This window comes from Ovis aries, chromosome 1 (genome assembly GCF_016772045.2).
Source record: "Ovis aries strain OAR_USU_Benz2616 breed Rambouillet chromosome 1, ARS-UI_Ramb_v3.0, whole genome shotgun sequence".
Classification (NCBI taxonomy): domain Eukaryota; kingdom Metazoa; phylum Chordata; class Mammalia; order Artiodactyla; family Bovidae; genus Ovis; species Ovis aries.
In genome coordinates, this window is record NC_056054.1 from 198,501,844 (window position 1) to 198,524,971 (window position 23,128).

The 23,128-nt window shown below is 37.9% G+C and overlaps 1 protein-coding gene across 7 annotated transcripts in view; it reads right to left on the reverse strand.

The window, feature by feature from the left end:
- TP63 (tumor protein p63) overlaps window positions 1-12,604 on the reverse strand; it is a 264,867-nt gene extending 252,263 nt beyond the window's left edge. For 4 of the 7 annotated variants that reach the window (XM_027957355.3, XM_027957366.3, XM_004003041.6 and 1 more), the window contains exon 1: window positions 12,203-12,394. In XM_027957355.3, coding sequence (XP_027813156.1) covers window positions 12,203-12,264 — 62 coding nt within the window. In that variant the 5' untranslated portion in view covers window positions 12,265-12,394. Of the gene's footprint in view, window positions 1-12,202; window positions 12,395-12,503 lie in introns of those variants that run through there. The other 3 variants (XM_060419332.1, XM_060419328.1, XM_060419360.1) reach the window with 1 other exon arrangement.
- Between the last annotated feature and the right edge of the window lie 10,524 nt (window positions 12,605-23,128).

Sequence of the window (23,128 nt, forward strand, 5' to 3'; positions counted from 1 at the left end):
ACAGAAATGTTAATAACTGTCATTTCCCAAACCTTGAAAACCAAAAAAGTACACATCACCCCATGTCCATGTCTCATCCTATTTTAAATGGAACAAAGTGACTTTCAGAGGTTGGGAAGTGCATAATTACATAGACTGGAGTCTTTGGACTTTGATCATAATTATAGTGCTTTATCCATCCATCACTTGTTGCTTGAGGACTATTTCTTGGTGAATTCTTTAAAGGAGATAGAAACCCTGTCAGGACAAATTTGAGCTGCAAACAGCTAATCAAAAACTTGGCTCTCTTGACTTGAAACAGATTGAAAATTGCCACTTTAATCTCACAATCCATTTGGCTTTTAAGTAAAGTGAGAACATGAAGTCTCTCTTTGGAAAGACATGCATCTCCCATTGTTCACATCACTGGGTACCTTTTTATGAGCTTCGACTGGGATATTCAGTCCAAGTTCTCCTCCCTGCATAGAGTGGTTCTCAAAACTGGGTGTGTATACAAGCAAATCTTCTGGGGTGCTTGATAAAAATGCTGCATTTTGCATTCCTTCCCCTCATGCTCAGTTTCTCAGAGGGTGTCATCAGTGTAATTGGAAACCTAAAATTAACTGGGAACCTTATAGCACAGAAGGCCTACAACTATTTCCCCCCAAGAGTGGTCTGAATGGTCTGAGAAGTACATGAACCAAAATTATTTTTGTTTACAATGAAATTCCAAGGCTCCAGCTAGACTTATCAAGTTATAGCCTCACATTATTGAGTCTCAGCTCTCTGAATTCCTAACAGCATCAGAAGTGAATGTATGTATTACTGAGTTTTCCTGAGTATGAATTTGGGTGTCAGTTTCAGTTACTTCCTGAAAGTCAAATGTATTTCCCTGAAAACTTTTTTTAGGAACCTTAACAGAGGCTTCCCTAGTAGCTCAGTTGGTAAAAGAATCTGCCTGCAATGCAAGAGACCCAGGTTTGATCCTTGAGTCAGGAAGATCCCCTGGAGAAGGAAATGGCAACCCACTCCAGTATTCTTGCCTGGAGAATTCCATGAACAGAGGAGCCTGGCATGCTACAGTCCATGGGACAGCAAAGAGTCAGACACGATTGTGTGACTAACTTTCACTTTTCACTTTTTTTCAACAGATGCTACTAACCAAAGTCACTCTTCCAACTTGCAGCCTTCATGGTGGGTGCTTTGTACTTGCAATTCTCAGGCTGCACATCCAGGGCCTTCTACCCTCTCTTGCACCTCACTGTAGTATTTTGATGCATGTAGTTCTTCTTTAAAGCCCTGAGGTCTAGGATTGTATCTTACTCATACCGTTTATCTTTCCCACTCAGCACCAAGAAAAATAGATAAAATTCAGCTGTGAAGCCATCTGGACCTGGGCTTTTGTTTGATGGAAGATTTCTGATTACAGTTTCAATTTCCGTGCTTGTGATGGGTCTGTTAAGATTTTCTATTTCTTCCTGGTTCAGTTTTGAAAAGTTGTACTTTTCTAAGAATTTGTCCATTTCTTCCACATTGTCCATTTTATTGGCATATAGTTGCTGATAGTAGTCTCTTATGATCCTTTGTATTTCTGTGTGGTCTGTTGTGATCTCTCCATTTTCATTTCAAATTTTATGGATTTGATTTTTCTCCCTTTGTTTCTTATGAGTCTGGCTAATGGTTTGTCAATTTTATTTATCCTTTCAAAGAACCAGCTTTAGGCTTTGTTGATTTTTGCTATGGTCTCTTTTGCATTTATTTATGCATTTATGGTCTCTTTTGCATTTATTTCTGCCCTAATGTTTAAGATTTCTTTCCTTCTACTAACCCTGGGGTTCTCCATTTCTTCCTTTTCTAGTTGCTTTAGGTGTAGACTTAGGTTATTTATTTGACTTTTTTCTTGTTTCTTGAGGTATGCCTGTATTGCTATGAACTTTCCCCTTAGCACTGCTTTTACAGTGTCCCACAGATTTTGGATTGTTATGTTTTCATTTTCATAGGTTTCTATGCATATTTTGATTTATTTTTTGATTTCTTCTGTGATTTGTTGGTTATTCAAAAATTTAGAGAAGAGCTAACACCTATCCTACTCAAACTCTTCCAGAAAATTGCAGAGGAAGGTAAACTTCCAAACGCATTCTATGAGGCCACCATCACTCTAATACCAAAACCTGACAAAGATGCCACAAAAAAAGAAAACTACGGGCCAATATCACTGATGAACATAGATGCAAAAATCCTTGACAAAATTCTAGCAATCATAATCCAACAACACATTAAAAAGATCATACACCATGACCAAGTGGGCTTTCTCCCAGGGATGCAAGGATTCTTCAATATGCACAAATCAATCAATGTAATACATCACATTAACAAATTGAAAAGTAAAAGCCAATGAGTATCTCAAGAGATGCAGGGAAAGCCTTTGACAAAATTCAACATCCATTTATGATAAAAACTCTCCAGAAAGCAGGAATAGAAGGAACATACCTCAACATAATAAAAGCTATATATGACAAACCCACAGCAAACATTATCCTCAATGGTGAAAAATTGAAAGCATTTCCCGTAAAGTCGGGAACAAGACACGGTGCCCACTTTCACCACTACTTTTTGGAAGTTTTGGCCACAGCAATCAGAGCAGAAAAAGAAATAAAAGGAATCCAAATTGGAAAAGAAGAGTAAAACTCTCACTGTTTGCAGATGACATGATCCTCTACATAGAAAGCCTAAAGACTTCACCAGAAAATTACTAGAGCTAATCAATGAATATAGTAAAGTTGCAGGATATAAAATCAACACGCAGAAATACCTTGCATTCCTATACACTAATAATGAGAAAATAGAAAGAGAAATTAAGGAAATAATTCTATTCACCATTGCAATGAAAAGAATAAATTTCTTAGGAATAGATCTACCTAAAGAAACTAAAGACCTATATATAGAAAACTATAAAATACTGGTGAAAGAAATCAAAGAGGACACTAATAGATGGTGAAATATACCATGTTCATGGATCGGAAGAATCAATATAGTGAAAATGAGTACACTACCCAAAGCAATCAATAGATTCAATGCAATCCCTATCAAGCTACCAACGGTATTTTCCACAGAGCTAGAACAAATAATTTCAAGATTTGTATGGAAATACAAAAAACCTCGAATAGCCAAAGCAATCTTGAGAAAGAAGAATGGAACTGGAGGAATCAACCTGCCTGACTTCAGGCTCTACTACAAAGCCACAGTCATCAAGACAGTATGGTACTGGCACAAAGACAGAAATATAGATCAATGGAACAAAATAGAAAGCCCAGAGATAAATCCACACACCTACGGACACCTTATCTTTGACAAAGGAAGCAAGAATATAACATGGAGTAAAGACAATCTCTTTAACAAGTGGTGCTGGGAAAACTGGTCAACCACTTGTAAAAGAATGAAACTAGAACACTTTCTAACACCATACACAAAAATAAACTCAAAATGGATTAAAGATCTAAATGTAAGACCAGAAAATATAAAACTCGTAGAGGAGAACATAGGCAAAACACTCTCCGACATACATCACAGCAGGATCCTCTATGACCCACCTCCCAGAATACTGGAAATAAAAGAAAAAATAAACAAATGGGACCTAATTAAACTTAAAAGCTTTTGCACAACAAAGGAAACTATAAGCAAGGTTGAAAAGATAGCCTTCTGAATGGGAGAAAATAATAGCAAATGAAGCAACTGACAAACAACTAATCTCAAAAATATACAAGCAACTCCTGCAGCTTAATTCCAGAAAAATAAACGACCCAATCAAAAAATGGGCCAAAGAAGACATACAGATGGCTAACAAACACATGAAAAGATGCTCAACATCACTCATTATTAGAGAAATGCAAATCAAAACCACAATGAGGTACCACTTCACACCAGTCAGAATGGCTGCTATCCAAAAGTCTACAAACAATAAATGCTGGAGAGGGTGTGGAGAAAGGGAACCCTCTTACACTGTTGGTGGCAATGCAAACTAGTACAGCCACTATGGAGAACAGTGTGGAGAGTCCTTAAAAAACTGGACATAGAACTGCCTTATGACCTGCCTCTTGAGAAACCTATATGCAGGTCAGGAAGCAACAGTTAGAACTGGACATGGAACAACAGACTGGTTCCAAATAGGAAAAGGAGTGCGTCAAGGCTGTATATTGTCACCCTGCTTATTTAACTTAAATGTAGAATACATCATGAGAAACGCTGGGCTGGAAGAAGCACAAACTGGAATCAAGATTGCTGGGAAAAATATCAATAACCTCAGATATGCAGATGACACCACCCTTATGGCAGAAAGTGAAGAGGAACTAAAAGCCTCTTGATGAAAGTGAAAGAGGAGAGTGAAAAAGTTGGCTTAAAGCTCAACATTCAGAAAATGAAGATCATGGCAACTGGTCCCATCACTTCATGGGAAATAGATGGGGAAACAGTGGAAATAGTGTCAGACTTTATTTTGGGGGGCTTCAAAATCACTGCAGATGGTGACTGCGGCCATGAAATTAAAAGATGCTTACTCCTTGGAAGAAAAGTTATGACCAACCTAAATAGCATATTCAAAAGCAGAGACATTACTTTGCCGACTAAGGTGCATGTAGTCAAGGCTATGGTTTCCCCAATGGTCATGTATGGATGTGAGAGTTGGACTGTGAAGAAGGCTGAGCACCAAAGAATCGATGCTTTTGAACTGTGGTGTTGGAGTAGACTCTTGAGAGTCCCTTGGACTGCAAGGAGATCCAACCAGTCCATTCTGAAGGAGATGGGCCCTGGGATTTCTTTGGAGGGAATGATGTCAAAGCTGAAACTCCAGTAGGTTGGCCACCTCATGAGAAGAGTTGACTCACTGGAAAAGACTCTGATGTTGGGAGGGATTGGGGGCAGGAGAAGAAGGGGACGACAGAGGATGAGATGGCTGGATGGCATCACTGACTCGTTGGACGTGAGTCTGAGTGAACTCCAGGAGTTGGTGATGGACAGGGAGGCCTGGCATGCTGCAATTCATGGGTTCACAAAGAGTTGGACACGACTGAGCGACTGAAATGCACTGATGATCCAGCAATCCCGCTGCTATGTATACACACTGAGGAAACCAGAACTGAAAGAGACACGTGTACCCCTATGTTCATCACAGCACTGTTTATAATAGCCAGGACATGGAAGCAACCTAGATGTCTATCAGCAGATGAATGGATAAGAAAGCTGTGGCACATATACACAATGGAGTATTATTCAGCCATTGAAAAAAAATTCATTTGAATCAGTTCTAATGAGGTGGATGAAACTGGAGCCGATTATACAAAATGAAGTAAGCCAGAAAGAAAAACACCATACAGTATACTAACGCATATATATGGAATTTAGAAATATGGTAACGATAACCCTGTATGTGAGACAGCAAAAGAGACACAGATGTATAGAACAGGCTTTTGGACTCTGTGGGAGAGGGAGAGGGTGGGATGATTTGGGAGAATGGCATTGAAACACATGTGATATCATATATGAAATGAATCACCAGTCCAGGTTCGATGCATGATACTGGATGCTTGGGGCTGGTGCACTGGGATGACCCAGAGGGATGGTACAGGGAGGGAGGAGGGAGGGGGGTTCAGGATGGGGAACACAGATATACCTGTATATCTGTGGCAGATTCCTGTTGATGTATGGCAAAACCAATACAATATTGTAAAGTAATTAACCTCCAATTAAAATAAATTTAAAAAATAAAAAATAAAAATGCAAAAAAACCCCACAGAAAAATAGATAAGCTCATGGAATATTTTAGTTAAACAAACAAATCAAAACAAAACCCAAAAAAAAAGGGTTTAAGTTCCATATCTACAATTTGAGGATAAAAATTTATTATCTGGTGAATTTGTTTCCTATTGCAGCTCTAACAAGCTATCACAAACTTGTGGCTTAAACCAACCCAGATATATTACCTCACAATTCTGCAGGTTAGAAGCCTGAGACAGATTCAACTGGGTTGAAATCAAGATGTTGGCAGGCCTGTGTTCCTCCTGGTGGTGGCTGTTAAGGAAAATCTGTTTCCTTGCCTTTTCCAGTTTCTAGAGACAGCCACCCTTCCTTGGCTCCTGATCCCCTTCCATCTACAAAATCCATTAAATCTTCACTCACCTCATATCACTTTGACTTTCTACCTCCAACTTTCACTTTTAAGGAGTCTCGTGATTATGTACCACTTGGATAGTCCAAGATAATCTACCTATTTTAAGATCAGCTGATTAGCAGCCTTCATTCCATACGCAACCTAATATCTCTTTGCTGTGTAATATAACATATAATCATGTGTAATATAACATAGTTCCATAAAAAACCTAAATATAGAGCTACCATATGACCTGCAATCCACTCCTAGGCATATATCTGGAGAAAAACATGATCTGAAAAGATACTTGCATTCCAATGTTCATTGTAGCAATGTTTAAAATAGCCAAGACATGGAATCAACCTAAATGTCCATCAACAGAGGAATGAATAAAGAAGAATCTAAATCTTCTAAAAAGAAATAATCCAAATAAACTTATAAAACAGAAATAGACACAAAGAATTCAAGAACAAGCTTATCCTTCCAGGGGGAAGGATGGGGGAAAAGGATAGATAGGGAGTTTGGGATGGACATGTACATGCACTGCTATATTCAAAATGGGAGGCCAGCAAGGACCTACTGCGCAGCACATGAAGCTCTGCTCAACATTACATGGCAGCCTGGATGAGAGGGGAGTTTGGGGGAGAATGGATACATGCATATATATGGCTGAGTCCCTTTGCTATTCACCTGAAAGTATCACAACACTGTTAATCAGCTGTACCTCAATACAAAATAAAAAAAGAAGACATGACTATCGCTGGAGACCATTATATTGCCTACCTCATCTGTCCTGCTGAATCAGCTACATAACGTGTTGAATAACACTTTGTTACTCATAAAGTTCTATATGGATCTAATAAAATAGTATGTTTTGTGGTCGAAAGCATTGATTGGGGGAGAGACTTGGATTCTAGGCTTGGTTCTGCTACTATTTTCGTATGTGATTTTGGGCAAGTCCCTTAATCTCTCTAGGTTTTAAATTTCTCAATTCTAAAGCAGAAGAATGGAGACAAATCAACATCATGGGGCAGGACTCATAATCACCGTTGTGCTTAAAGATCATATAGAGCAAAATGAAAGCTAGGTATGCCTCCATGAGGACACAGTTGTTGCTGGGAAGGAAACTCTAGTTCACCAGTGTGCTGGACGCACACTAGTTGTTGTTTAGTCACTAAATCATGCCCAAATCTTTTGTGACACCATAGACTGTAACCTGCAAGTCTCCTCCATCCATGGGATTCTCCCGGCAAGAATACTGGAATGGGTTGCCATTTCCTTCTTGATGGGATCTTCCTGACCCAGAAATCAAACCTGCCTCTCCTGCACAGAAGGTAGATTTTTTTTTTTTTACCGTTGAGCCACCAGGGAAGCCCCTATATACACAACAGTAGAACCTAGCAGTACACTAAGTGGATGAATTTAAGAGTTTAGTGGGTTATTATTTAATTCTCAGTGTTTTAGCTATGAACAGTAGACTACAAGTTGTTATCCCTGATTAACTTATTAGGAAATTTTGATTTGGATGGCTTAAGTAGTTTCCATTAAAGTCACCTGATCAGTTAGTGGTGGCCTTAAGATTATTACCCAGAACTTTTGATGAGTCCTATGTGCCCTCAGCTGACACACTTCCCTGCCTCTCTGCCATTTAAATGCACTCACAGTTCAGGAGCTGTGTACAGAATTATAGTACATTTTACTCTTGGCTAACAACAGTGGGTCATAAAGGTCTTTTGGCATTTATTCTCGTGAAAATTATAAGGGTTGGAAGCAGATTTTTCTTGACTACAATTGGTGACTACATTAGTCCCTGTTGATAAACTGTATCTTTATTTTACTTTATGAATCAATTCTCCCTGCCCTCTGCCTTTCTTCATTTCAAGTACTGATGTAAAAGCTATACAGATTGCAGCATGTTGGCTCATTCCTTTCAGTCAGACAGAGAAATTTAGTGGTTATGGAACTGGCTAAAATTAATGGATTAGCTGTATTAAAAATGGTTTGCTCACTGAAATGGATGGATACATCCTTAAATGGCATCAAAATTATATTATTAAATGATATATTAATTTTCAAAGTCTCCATGTGTACATAAAGAACACTATGGGCACAGTTTTCACGTTTCTACTGGATGTGATCCTGAAAGGAAAAAGCATCTGAAAAAAGAGTAAATTAAGAGAGTTTCATAAAGGGACTATTGATGAAGGGAGAAGAGATATGGTATGACATTTTGGACTTAGCAGTGGCTAAAAATTGTTACACCCCTAAGTTTGAAGGAAAAGGAGAATAGAGAGAAGTTACTCAAACTCAAGATACCCAGACCTGTTTTAAGAGCCCCTGTAGACCTGCAACCTTTAGTGGAAAACCCAACGGAGAAGCAGGTAAACATAAACCCCCAATTCATCCCCGTCCTGTCCTTTGATCTCCTGCTAAAGGTAGCCACTGATTGAACCCAAGAAAAAACAGAAGAGAAAGGAACTGCTTCATAAGGAAGTCTTCATAAGTCAGCTTCCTGGGATTCAGAGCAAAAGGATGTAGGATGGATGTGGAGAAGCAAACTGAAGACACTCTACACGAAACTGACTGCATCTGTCTTTATGAGACTGTATTTGACAAATAAAATGATCCTCCGCTGTACGTTCACTGTCACCCACAGCCCTTCTTGTCCTTTTGGGATGAATTTAGAAAGCACAGTTTAAAAAATTGACCTTTAAGCCAGTAAAGCATAAAATTCACAATCAATATGTAATTTACACAGGAAATACTTCTTACTCATCCATACAGTACTTTAACAGTTTAAACTTCTTTGAGTAGATGGTGACTGAAAAAACAAAGAAACAAACTCAAAATCATTTTACCAGTGGTTCAAATTGTAATATGTTTCACTCTCTCTTATTTTAGTCCTCAGCTAAATGTTTCAAAATTCAATCTTGATTCCTTTTATCATTTTAACTAGTTAATCTTCAAAATGACATTTGGAGGAATTCAATCTGTTTTTTAGAATTACTTGGTTAAAGAGATCTATGTTAAAAACAAGGCGGCAATTCCAAAACTAATTATGCAAAAAGGCTTAAATTATCATCCAAATGATCAATTAACAAAATTTAATTCCTAAAATGCTAAAATTTAGATTCATCTTGAATATTTATAAATAAAAATTAAACAGACTCATTGATTATGGTTTTAATTTATAAGGAACTGGTTTCTTACCATTTGGCTCTTGTTTATCAATTTCCACAATTTCATCTGTTTTTTTAAAAAATGAAGGTAGCAATAAAGTGACAAAACTTGTGATTTGTCCACCTTCTCCTATTGTATATGGCTTAGATAGTTTCAGTATCTTTCTGTATCTTTGATTTTCAGAAAAGTTTTTGTAAAAACTACAGTAAATTAGCATCCACATCAGAGCACAACCAAATGCATAATATGTTAATATGTTCAGGTGCAAAGAGAAAAAAAGCAGAGGGTGAAATCTCAATTTTAACGGAGAATGATTACCATCATACTTTGAAATGTATATTGAAACTGGCTTTTGGGGAAATGGCATTAACATTCAGTAATAAATGATAATAGCAGCTCTCATTTATTGTATTCTTTGATAAAAGGAAATTCATGCATAAGGTAGCTTACAGCTAAAAATAACAAGAAATCCTGTTCTTTCCTTTTATGAAAATTCTCTTTTATAACTTCTTTCTAAAGACAAGGTCAGGAAAAAGACAAATTTAACTATGTAGATGACTATGATTATGGAATGATTAAATTTGGTCTTACTTAAAATAGATTTTGTAAACTGAGAACTACAAGGATTGTCTGCTTAGAAAAACCAGCTCGGACATATTCACTCCTGAGGAATCAAACAGAATATTGTTTGATTCTTTCTTATAGTGATATTCTAGCTATTCATTCATTTATTCCCTAAACAGTCTAGACAGAAAAATATAATAATTCAGAACTTGAAATATCTGACAGTGGTTAAAAATATGAGGAAAATGTTCATTATTAAATATGTAAGTATTGTAGAGTTAAACATTACAGCAATATCTTGTTCATTTTCGTATTTCCAGTGCCTTGCTCAGAGTAAGTAGACGGTTGGCAAGGAACATTTTTCTTTAGTTTATTTTCCAATTAAGTTTTAATGACAAATGGAAAGTAGATAATCTTACCTAAAACAATTTATTTGGCAAAAAAATGTTCGCTGATCACTCTGCACCACCATCTCACAGCTGCCCAACATGAACCCCCCTTCCCCAAAAGTGACACTTGCCATTAAATAGTTCAGAGATTCAGCAGAATTTAAAACATTTTTAAAGTACTATTATTATTTTAAATTTTACAGTCTGTCAAAAATTGAGATGATATTTGCTCCATCAATGGGCAGGTTGGTGGGACACTCTGAAAAGCAATTTCCTTGTGTATTCATATTTATAGGCTTCCCTCATCAATCATTAGAAATACACCTGGACAGAGGTCTTCATGATTGACATGCAGATTGCTAGTCAATAGAAGAAAGTTTCTTCTAGAGCTGAGGTAGATCCAAGCACCCACTTTAAAAAAGATGTCCTCAGGGGACACATTATACAGCTAATTTTTCACCAGAATTATCCTCTTAGAAATATTCTTTCAAAGATTTTATTGAAGTAGAAAATGTTGAGGCTGGAAAAATTTTGAAAACTAGAAAATCTTTAATATTTCTCTCTTTATCCACTCATTCCACAATGCCAACGAAATCTTATATAAGAACATGAATTCTAGAGCCATTCATTTTTGCTACGATTGTTTGCAATGCACAGCAAGGCAGAAATCAAATCACCATACACATTTCTAACTTCAACCCGGAGAACAACAAACTTGCTTTCTCTCTCTTTCCTCTTTCTTCTTTTCTTCTCTTACTCTCTCCACCATTCCATTCACGTTTCTCCCTTTCTTTCCTTCTTCTGCTTTCTCATACAGTCAGTCCACCAGAAATATCACAGGGAAAGAAGTTGTGTTTAAAGGGTTGGCCAAAAAGTTCATTTGGATTTTTGTGTAAGATGGTATGGAAAAACCTGAACGAAATTTTTGGCCAACCCAATACATAGTCTACATTATTGCTTACATGGTAATAACTCATATTAATGAAGAAAGATCACATGGCCTCCTTAATTGCCTGGGCAATTGGACAGTGAGTCCTGGCCAGAGAACCTACTCTGCTGCTAAACTGATTCTCTCCTAGGCACTCGTGGTGAATGACAAGTTAACTCTTTTGGAACCACATCGTTTTCAACAGCCAGAGGACCTCCCTCATTAGTCTCAGAAAATCAAGTATGAAATTCCCACATCAAATCTCATGCTGTTAAATTAACAACATCACACTGCTACATACAACTTGAATATTTCCCATAACTTTATGACTGGAAAAACACTGTTCAGATTTCATTTACCAGTTTAAAAATAGCAGCCTCTAATTTGAAACACGCACACACACACACACACACACTGTGCACACTCACTAATATTCCCTCTTAGTGCTAGGCAAACATTTCTTCCAATAAGCAGAAATAAAATTCAGGATAATTATAAGTTTTAAAAGTCGGATTTGTCAAAAGATGATGTTTGTTTTGAAACAAATCAAGAAGAAAATATGCTATAGAGCCAAAATGACAAGCCACAATCTGTTTAGTATAACAATGGCTATTTATCTATTTTTTATTGCATAAATCAAAATTACTCTGTGTTTATTTTGACTTGAAGATCATTCACAGTCTATCACGTCCCTATCCAATGAAATGTCTTCTACTTGGGTGGGTGAGTGCTGAGCCTGGCAAATAACAGATTTTAAAAACCTTAAAATGGTGTGACAATTTTCTGAGACATCATGGGAAGACTGTCTTCAAACTTTGTTACTTTGTACATTCAGATAGGAACTAAAAAATAAACCTAGAAGAGATGCCACAGAGCACTTGAAGTCCACAGAAAGTGCAAAATAATCTCACTGTGCTCATAAACAAAGAGAGGCTGCTCTTGAATACAGCAGAAACACTCATCAAACACAAGGCACTCCAATTAAGTTTCGACAGAAGTTTATCTCACGTTTAAACTCACCGCTGGATGTAAGGGTCGGGACAGTACTGTAGGGTGGCACACCGTGAAGTTTCAAAATTCATTTCCTTCAACTCTCTTTGATATCAATAAGTGGAGAAAAGTATATAACATATACACATATACCTGTGTATACATAGATATCAAGCCAGGAGGCTTAAAGCAATAGGGTCAAATGCTATCAGACATAGACGTGTAGACACTTTCCCCCTTCACACATATTTGAAAAGAGGCGGAGCATGTCTCAATTTGAACCAATGAGATTCATCAAGTGATTAAAACACCAGAAACAGTCGAATCTTACCAGCTGGGCATCCTCTCTAAAGCTGTTCTTCCTTTTCTACTACGGCTTTAGAGTCCTTCATGTATAGTGGCCACACTCGTTGGCAATTTGGAGTCATCTCTGAACTTCTGGTCTCTCTGGTGATTGGATGCTGGCATGAATGGCATCAGAGTTTAATTTCAGCAGCCTGGGCTTTCACAACAGAGCAGAGCTAATGAATGTCCACCCTGCTCCAACTAATTAATGCTTCCTCGTATCTGCATACTGATTTAATTTGAGGACTTCTGTGACTGCTTCTGTAACTAAGTATTTCACAGAGCTGCTTAGGAAGTTGTTTTTTTTTTTCTTCTTTTTCTTCTTCTTCTTCATCTCCACCTCTCTGCCCTCCCCCAACCCCCCCTTCATTCTCCCTTTCAGCCAACCGCCTGTTGTGGTCACAATCTCAAATAGCAAAGAGGGGGAAATTCCTTGATTATATTTAACCTAGAACTCACTCTTCGTCTCAACTAAAAGAGATACCCATTCACATCTCCTTAGTATTGCCTTCCCTAAATTAAAAAACAAATACAAAAAAAACCTTTATTGAATTTTTAAAATATCCTACCTCAAACACACACTCATAATTTTCTTAAAGCATATTAATGGAAAATAATGTAGAATTTTTGACTATTTTGAAGCTTACAAAAATTATTTCAAATTGCCTGTTACTGGAAACATTTAAGGTCTTTCTGTCTCTCTCAGTCTTTCCACTTTTTTATTTATGTCTATTGTTTTGGCTGGTTTTTAGCTCGAGCTACTTTGGAGTAAAACCATTAACTTGTTCATATATCCAAAACAATATATCAAAAGTCTACATACAGAATAATTCACTTCCTTTCTGAATATAGGCTGTAAAAACCAATCATGGTTTTGTGGATTTGGAAACTGAATGAAATATGATCCAGAAGCTAAATTAAAATAGACTTCAACAGGAAAAAAAAAAAAACTAAAAACAAAAAGTGTGTCCAAGTGTCACTAACAAGGTAAGTTCACATCCTCCATTCACCCCTAATCACAGGTCACCTGTAAACTGGTGATATCAGAAGTTGTCAAAGTTGTGAGATAATCTAAAGTCCTTTTCAGAGCAGTTTGACATTTCCTTTTGAGAAAATTTGGTTCAAAATGTGTTTCATAAAAATATTTTATTTGTTGCTGCAGCCAGGATAGAAGGGAGAAGCTATTTAAAACTTGACATTCTCTTCCTTACTTAGCCTGAGAGTGTCTAACATCTGTGAATTGTGAAATTCACAAATATGCTGGCCTGAGCCCCAGCCAATTTAAACAGCTTGTTCTACAAAATGGGAAACTTGAGGGAAGATCATTTTACTAATTAATTATAGATTTGTTAATTGGAGTTAAAGTGTTTGGCTTTACTCCCTGCTATTAGCAAATACAGATGACCAGAATATACAGAGTTCTTAAATTAAAAATATTCAATATCCTTTGAGCATGGCCAAGTCCCACCACACTGTGTCTGGCTTTTCCCATTTATAAAATGGGAGGTGAAATAGTGATCTCAAGTGTAGTGCTTCTCAAATGTTAAAGCACTTGCGAGTCACCTGGAAATCTTGTCAATGCAGATTCTAGTTCCGTAGGTTTCAGATGGGGCCTGAGACTCTTCATTTCATACAAGCTCCCAGGTGATGGGTGCTGCTGGCTTTAGCATCACACTTTGAGTATAAAGATCCAGTGCTGTTTTCAGGCCTGCTTTTTATATACTTCTAGGAAATAGCCATAACCCTTCCAAATATTTTAATTACCAGCAGAGGCTCTTGGTTCCCAAATATTAATAAATTATTAATTGTAAGCATTCTTAACATGCTTTTCATTTCAAATTTTTTACAGTTTAATTTATTTTAAAAAAAAGACCATTTAAAATGTATGCCCTGACATCAATGTTATTTTTAAAAATCCTAAATTTATTAAGTTAAGAGGGACAGATATTAAATAGTGATATATATATGTATACACATATACATATATACATATATATATATATATATATATATACACACACACATATATATATTACCCCACTCCAGGTGGCACAGTAGTAAAGAATCCGCCTGCCAGTGTAGGAGATACAAGGTTCAGTCCCTGGGTTGGGAAGATCCCCTGGAAAAGGAAATGGCAACCCATTCCAGTATCCTTGCTTGGAAAACTCCATGGACAGAGGAGCCTGGCGGGCCACAGTCTATGGGGTCACAAAGAGTTGGACACAACTGAGAGACTGAACTGAGCTGATATACATAATTTATAATTATGAAACATACTGGCTCCTATTGCTTTGCTAAAATAAAAGCAGAGAGCTGTCCTGATCAGAGGCAAAAGGAAGACTGTCCAGTACTCAACAACACACCAACGGCCCCCAACCATCCAGAACCTGGGGAAAATACATGACAATTCTACAGTTACCCAAACTGCCACTTTTATTTGTATTACTTCCCTCTTCACCCAGGGAGCTCAGGTTACTACATTGTTGTTGTTTAGTTGCTAAGCCATGTCTGACTCTTTTGTGACCCCCATGGACTGAATCCTACCAAGCTTTTCTGTCCACGGAATTTTCCAGGCAAGAATACTGGAGTGGGTTGCCATTTCATTCTCCAGGGTATCTTCCTGACCCAGGGATTGAACCTGAGTCTCCTGCATTGCAGCGAGATTCTTTACCACTGAGCCACCCAGGAAAGCCCTCAGATTAATATACAGATGCATAAATTATTTCTTTGCTGTGCAAGTTAGATTTCCAACATGTTAGGTCTATTAGGTAGAGATTGTAATAGAATAAGTTTCTCTTTAGCCTGGGAGAAGGAAGTTGCCTTTCTGACCATGTCCTACATCTTTGAATAACGTTGTTGGTGAAGATTTTTGATTTGTAGGAAGAGGAGAAGTAACGAGCTTAGGGAAACAGTAGTATTCAGGACCTGGAACCCCGGACTCTCTCTAAAATAAAAGGATTTTTTTTTTTTCCTTTCAGTGGCTAGTAACCAAGAATGTGTACTTTGCTAAACTCAGGTATTCAAAACACAGACCTTTCTCATTTACATTCATGTGAATTATATCTTAACTGCTCCTCATTATGTACTCTATCCACTGGGTGACATGCTTTTCTTGTTCCTCCCTGCCTTGGAGCATGTTTTGTCCTTCATCCAGAATGCCTTTAAATCCCACGTGTGTATATCCACATCTCACAAACATGTGAAAGAACAGGAAGCCTTTCTCATCCCTCCAGGTAAAAGGAAGCTACCCTACCCCACTTAAATCATGATGTTCTAACTTGTGAAAGGGCACCTGCTATTTCCTTCCTAGATCTGAGCTACTTTTGCATAAGACCATTTCCTGTACTGGATGGTGAACAACTTGAGAGTGGGTTTGATATCTGATTCATCTCTGTATCTCCAGGGATGACAAAGTATGGTCTAGTGGCAAATAACTTGTTTATACACTTGAAAAAACACATTTAATTATTATCTAAGTGGTTAAAAAGAACTTGCATGAAGCACTTGACTTTTTAGAATCAATTTAATTGAGGTATAATTTATATACAATGAAATTCACTTATTCTACTGTTCCATCTGAGGAATTTTGACATATTATAATCCACGTAGCCTCCGCCACAACCAACATATAGAATATCTCATTACTCCCCAGACCCGCTCATTTCTATTACCCCAAGAGTTCCGCTTGCAATTAATCCTTCCTCACTAGTGACCCTAAACACTCACTCTCTTGTTTTGCTTTTTTGTCAGCATGTATCAGATGCATGTTTTCTAGAATAGCATTATCCAATAGAATTTTCTGTGATGAACGAAATACCTACATTTGCTCTGTCTGACATGGTTGCCACTAACCATATATGGCTAATGCAACTAAGAAACTGCATTTTAATTTTTATTTACTTTTGATCAACTTGTATTGAAATAGCTACATGTGACTAGTGGCTACCATGTTGAATAGCACGATGCTAGAATGTCACATAAATGTAAGCATACGGCTTGTATTCTTTTGTGTCTGGTAGGTTCTTTCATTCCACGTGTTGCTTTTGAGATATATCCATGTTCTTATGTATGTCTATGACTGGTTTTTCTTTATGGCTGTTGAACATGTGGATAGTTCCTAATTTTCATTATTAATATAAAAATACTAGTCTCAAATTCCTAATTACAGCCAGAAGCAGAAGTCCAATAGACTTTTTAAGAGCAAATACTAACACATCCCATTAAGTCCCTTAGTGATGTGGACTAGCTCATTCTCTCCCAGGTTTCTGTAGCTCTAGAGGGTGCAGAAGACGTAGAAAGAAACTGACTAACCTTGGTTTGGTCAGGGTTCTGGTCACAATTTCCTCCTTGGCTTCAGACAAGTAGCCTACATTCTTCGGGCTTTACATTCTTCTTTTTGTTTATTTATTTGGCTACTTGTATTAGTTGTAGCATGCGGGACCTTCGTTGCATCATGCGGAATTTTTCTATGTGGCATGTGGACTCTTTAGTTGTGGCGTGAGAGTTTAGTTGCCCTGAGGCATGTGATGTCCTAGTTCCCTGATCAGGGGTCAAACTCATGTTCCCCACATAGCAAGGCAAATTCTTAACCATTGGACCACGAAGGAAGTCCTGGACCTTACATTCTTGCTCTTTAAAAGGAAGGATGTGCCAATGAGGATTCCTTTGTTACTAACAATGTAAAGTAACTCCCACTAAATAAAACTGAGAATATAAAAACAGGTTAAAATATGAAAGTTCACAGATTGAAGGAGAAAGTTGAAAAACAAGGTTTGGGAAAGGGCTAAGAACCAGAAGATCTGCAGGGATCTAAGTAACAGGAATGGATAGAGTTGTTTCATAGTGCCACCTTAGAAATAAGTCAAACCTAGCAGGCTTCTTTTTCTTAAGCTTGAATCATTTCCCTTAGAGAGCTTCCCAGGTAGTTCTAGTGGTAAAGAACCCGCCTGCCAATGTAGGAGGTGCAAGAAACAAGAGACAGGGGTTCGAGCCCTGTGTCGGGAAGATCCCCTGGAGAAGGGCATGGCAACCCACTCCAATATTTTGGCCTGAGAATCCCACGGACAGAGAAGCCTGGCAGGCTACAGTCCATGGAATCGTACAGAATCAGACAAGACTGAATAAAAAGCACGTACATACACATTTACCTTCAAATTCTCGGAAGGAAGATGTCGCTTTAGGCCAGGAGAAATCTGAATGCCTTGATTGATATAGTCCTACCAAGACTGGGCCAAAGAGAGTTTCTGAAAAAAAAAAAAAAAAAAAGAAAGAAAGAAGGTCCATTAAGTTAGGAAAGGGCATTAGGTTCAGGGCAGCAGAAAACAACAGATGCCACCAGGAGGGGCTTAAAGTGGATGAGCTCGCAGATTCCTAAGAGCTCTGGCTGGCTGTGGCTGTGTGGCTGAAGGAGCTAAATTTCTTGTCAGGGTCTTGTCCTCTCCAAGTCATCCTGATCTGCCCCTCTTTTATAATATGGGGATCAAGAGAGAACTTTCTAGTATAAGTGGCAAATTCATCAAGTGTCACCTACATCAAAGGGACTGAAGAGTTTGATGATTTTTAGTTTTGAGACACTTTCCTGGATATACCTTCAGCTCAACTGCACAATCTCTGTTTCACAGAAATAGAAACAGGTTCTGTTTTTGTTTTTGTTTTTGTTTTGAGGGGGGCATCCTCCCAACACTTCCAGCTGTATGTTCTATGAATATAATATTTGCTGAAGTAGGGCATCTAGTGGAAGAAGGGCATCTAAGCTGGGCCTAGAGTTTAAGCATGCTGGATTAGGATCAAATGCTTTTTATATCAATGAAAAAGCCAGTAATTTGCAAGCTTAGCCATCTTCTTCCTTTGATTTGACCTCCACCACCTTGCAGGTCACTGGAATTCATCAAATGGGGGAAAAATGCAGAACGCTAGTGTTTCAGAATCTACTGAGAAGAAAGAAGATGCTTCAGGGAAGAGTCTGAGGAAAGGGATACTTGTCTCTTCAGAGGGCATGCAAGGAAACACAGAGGGCAATTGGAGAAGGAAGAGGTTGGCAGTGTCCCTAACAGACAAACCTGATACCCTCCAAGTCACACCCAGTGTCTCAGAGCAATGTGGGTGGGCTTCTTTTCCAGACATCCCTGAACAGCTGTGTGGGGGCTCCTCACTCCCACCCCTTCTTTGCTCAATGCCCACATGAGTGAGAGATAAATAAGGAGATACAGGAAGTCCTTATTTGGCACTTTGTAGATTTTTTTTTCCTGAACCATTTGTCAGTTGCAGATATGGTGCACCTTGATTCTGACTGTCTTGGTGCATATTTCCTAAAATGGGAGAGTCTCTGACATGATCACAATCCAATAAAGAAATGAGGAAATTAACACTGGTATAACATGATTCTCTTCTTTACATTCAGACTTTGCCAATTGTCCCAATGATGCTTATTATACCAAACAGAGAATCCTGGATTTTACATTGCATTCTGTTGTTCTATTTCTTTAACCTTTATTAATCAGGAACATTTCCTCAGTCATTGTATTTCATGACAGTCTTGTTTTTTAATTGAAGTATAGTTGATTTACAGTGTTGTGTTTCTGATGTACAGCAAAGTGATTCATATATATCTATATACATATTATATATATGTGTATATATATATATATATATATTCTTCTTCATATTCTTTTCCAGAATGGCTTAGTACCAGCTATTGAATATAGTTCCCTGTATGACACAGTAGGACTTTGTTATTTATCCATCCTATATACAATAGTTTGCATCTGCTAATCCCCAGTCCAACCTCTCCTTGTCCCCTCTTTCCCTTGGAACCGCAAATCTGTTCTTTATGGCATGACAGATATTTTTGAAATGCGCAGGCCAGTTATTTTGTAGACTGAATCTCAGTTTAGGTTTGATTCATGTTCTCTCATGATTAGATTGAGTTTTCTACTTTTGGCAGAAACATCTGTGATACTGTGATACTGTGATACTGTGTACATCCTGTACATCATATCAGGAAGTGTTCGGGTTTTAAAGTCCTTCAAAGGGTTTTCCCCAGGCCTCATCTCAGGAACAGATTCACTGTGAACCTAAAGTTTGAGTGTTAAAACCTCTTACTTATATAGACAGTCCCTTCTAAGGTCCTGCATGCATTCATACGTGCTCACGCTCAGTCATGTCTGACTTTCTGCGACACCATGGACTATAGCCCACAGGCTCTCATGTGTGTGGGATTCTCCAGGCAAGAATCCTGGAGTCGGTTACCATTACCTCCTCCAGGCAATCTTCTTGACCCAAGGATTGAACCCATGTCTCCTACATTTCCTGCATTGGCAAGCGATTCTTTACCACTGAGCCACCTGGGAAGCCCTCTAAACTCCTAGGAGCTATTTTGGTAGTATGTATACATGGCCATTATATTTCTGTAAAATATACAAATGTGATCTATTTTAGCTACAATCCTCTAATATTACCATCTCTTTCTGCTTCACTTTCCCCTTCATCACCATTCATTTTGCACAGATGGAGAGGCCATATCTTTCTAGGATCCAAGTATGGGCTGGTTGAATACAGCATACTTTTAGTTTGGGTTTAGAAGTAAAGATTAGTGTGGCCTGGGTTACGGTTGTATAGAGTTAAATTATTGCTATTCATCTTTGTATATGAATGGCTTCCAACAGTGTTCCTCTTGACTATGTCACTAGACATAGTGTCACTAAAAAGTTGGGTTACAGATCAATCACAGTGTGAATATCTCCCACAATAACAGTGATGAAAAATGTGTGCCTAGTGGAGTTGCCTAATAGAGTGGAAATGCCCTCTGTGGAAACTTTTCCCTCTTTTTTATCAGGCATACAAACTTGCATGCAGAGGAATCAAACTCGAAAGCAGGTTTCCCCCATCTGTTATTCAGCATATACAATTTAAATGCTCCATACATTATTTGGTCTCTTTTGATGGCAGTTGCACTAAATAGAATTTATGCTTATACTGTGTGTGTTTGTAGGAACACAATGCCTGGCAGTGCTTCAAACAGCAAGTGTATCTGTCAAACCTTAGATTAGGACTGCAGAAGACAAGGCTGATGTTAAGATTCTGTCCAACCCTGCGACTCCATGATTCAATACTATAACCTTGTAGGCTAAGGGAGTTCCAGTGATTATGACTCTGCACTTTAACTGCTGTATTCCAGGTTCAGTCATTGGTTGGAGAAATAAATTGTGCAAGCCTCCCAGCATGGCCAAAAACAAACAAAAACTAGTAGGTTACATTTACATCTATCTACAGAAAATCATTTTGTTCCAGAGTGATTGGATGTTGCTTACAAAATATGTATAAGAAGATTTAAAAATACACATGCAGGGGCTGAGAGGAGGAAACGAAGAGTTGTTTAATGGGTACAGAGTTTCAGTTTTGCAAGATGAAAAAGTTCAGGAATCATTGTGCATATGAATACAGCTAACACTGTTGAACCGTACACTTAGATCTGGTTATGCTGGTAAATTTTAGGCTATGTGTTTTTTACCGTAATCAAAAAGTTTAAAAATTAAATATGTAGGTAAATGAGAAAATCAATAACCAATATAAACACCAAAAGTAAGAAAAATAGGAGGAAGCCAAGGACAATATTTGTTCACACAATGTTTTACATGACATTCTGTATATATTTGTCTGTGTACTTCTAAGCAGCCTAGTACTTATATGCAACTATTTATCAATAATTATAGCTTAGGCTCTTGTTATACATAGCACATCATAGGTATAACATTTTTATTTGTTTAAAGAATAAAGGAAAATGATAATATATAAAATAAAGTGACCTTGAGCTTCTAGACTCAGAATCTAATGAATTTGTTTGATTGTTTATTACAAATAAAGGACAATGGATGATATTGTAATGAGACCTGGATTTCTAGTGGTTTTCAGCATAATTCTCTTGCAAGACTCTGTGTACTTATTGATTTGACATGTGATTAACAGATTCAACATGCACATTCCTTGAGGGTTTCCTCCGTGTGCTGGGAGCTGTGGGCAGCAAGTAGATTACTGGATCTTACTGATCCAGACTGGATCTTACTGATTCAGTAGAACTGAGAATGATTTTCTTTGCTTTTTTGTATCTTAAGCTTCACAGACCAAAAAAAAAAAAAAAAAGACTTGCAGAGCTGTGTCCCTGATTTGCCGATGACCAGCTTCAGTTCAGTTCAGTTCAGTCGCTCAGTCATGTCCGACTCTTTGCGACCCCATGAATCGCAGCATGCCAGGCTTCCCTGTCCATCACCAACTCCCAGAGTCCACCCAAACCGACGTCCATTGTGTCGGTGATGCCATCCAACCATCTCATCCTCCTTCTTACTTGCTAACTTGCTTATGACTTGCTTACAAAATATGTATAAGAAGATTTAAAAATACACATGCAGGGGCTGAGAGGAGGAAACGTAGAATTGTTTAATGGGTACAGAGTTTCAGTTTTGCAAGATGAAAGAGTTCAGGAGTCATTGCACATATGAATACAGCTAACACTGTTGAACTGTACAGTTAGACCTGGTTATGCTGGTAAATTTTATGTTATATGTACCATAATCAAAAAGTTTAATTTTGCCCACTAGGAAATCTGGTGCCTGATTAAACTGATGAGATAACAATATGTTTACTAGAGTGCATGAAACATTGTGTAGGTGGGAGAGGATAGAATGTAGCCTTCTTACTTACTTTCCTGGGATTTGAGCCCTGAGAGAGCTGTGGCCGAACTTTACTTCAGATACACAGTCACAAATTTGTGCCTTATTGTTTGAGTACTCATCATCAGGAAGTCACAAAAGCCATCATTTGTGGAAGAAGGAGGAGTGGGTGAGAGCCAAGAAAAAAAGACCTGATCTGTGTAAACTTGTGACTACCAAAAGCTGTGGGGCAGATTTTCTAAACCACTGGGTGCTTTTCTGGTATATAGCCCTTTGTGAGATATGTTGTTTACCAACGCAGCACAGCTCCCAAAAGAGGAAGTAAGAGACATTTATAATGTTTTTTGTTTTTTGTTTTTTTCTGAAAATTAGCTATACCCAAAGTTCAAAAGGAATTTAGAGTTCATTTGCTTAGAAAAAAGTCCCAGCAAATGGCTTAAAAATAACAAGCATGTGCGTTGTGGCTTAAATTTTCCAGAACACTTTCACAGACATTATCTTATCTGAGTCTCCCAAATGTCATGTAGATGTGCTAGGATTAGTGGTGTCATTTCCTCCATTGTGTGCATGAGAAAGCTTGAGAAACAGTCACACAATCACAGAACCCACAGTGGCAGTGGCCTGCACTGGATCCAGCTTCACTTATTTCTAGACATTAGTCCATTTGCTCAATAAAATATCATGACTTAGGTGCCCTGTGGTATGCCTGGTATTGTGCCAGACTTTGGGAAAATAAAGATAATTAAAATACTGTCTCTTCTTTCCTAATAGCACATCTACAAACCTAGCATTTTTATAGCACTTGCATTTACTAAATATTTTATGTCCTTTATCTATCTAGATAATCAATAATAAAAAAAAAAAACCTCTAGGATTAGACAAGTTAGGTGTTATTGCAGAAAGAAATGGCAACCCACTCCAGGACTCTGGAAAATCCCATGAGAGG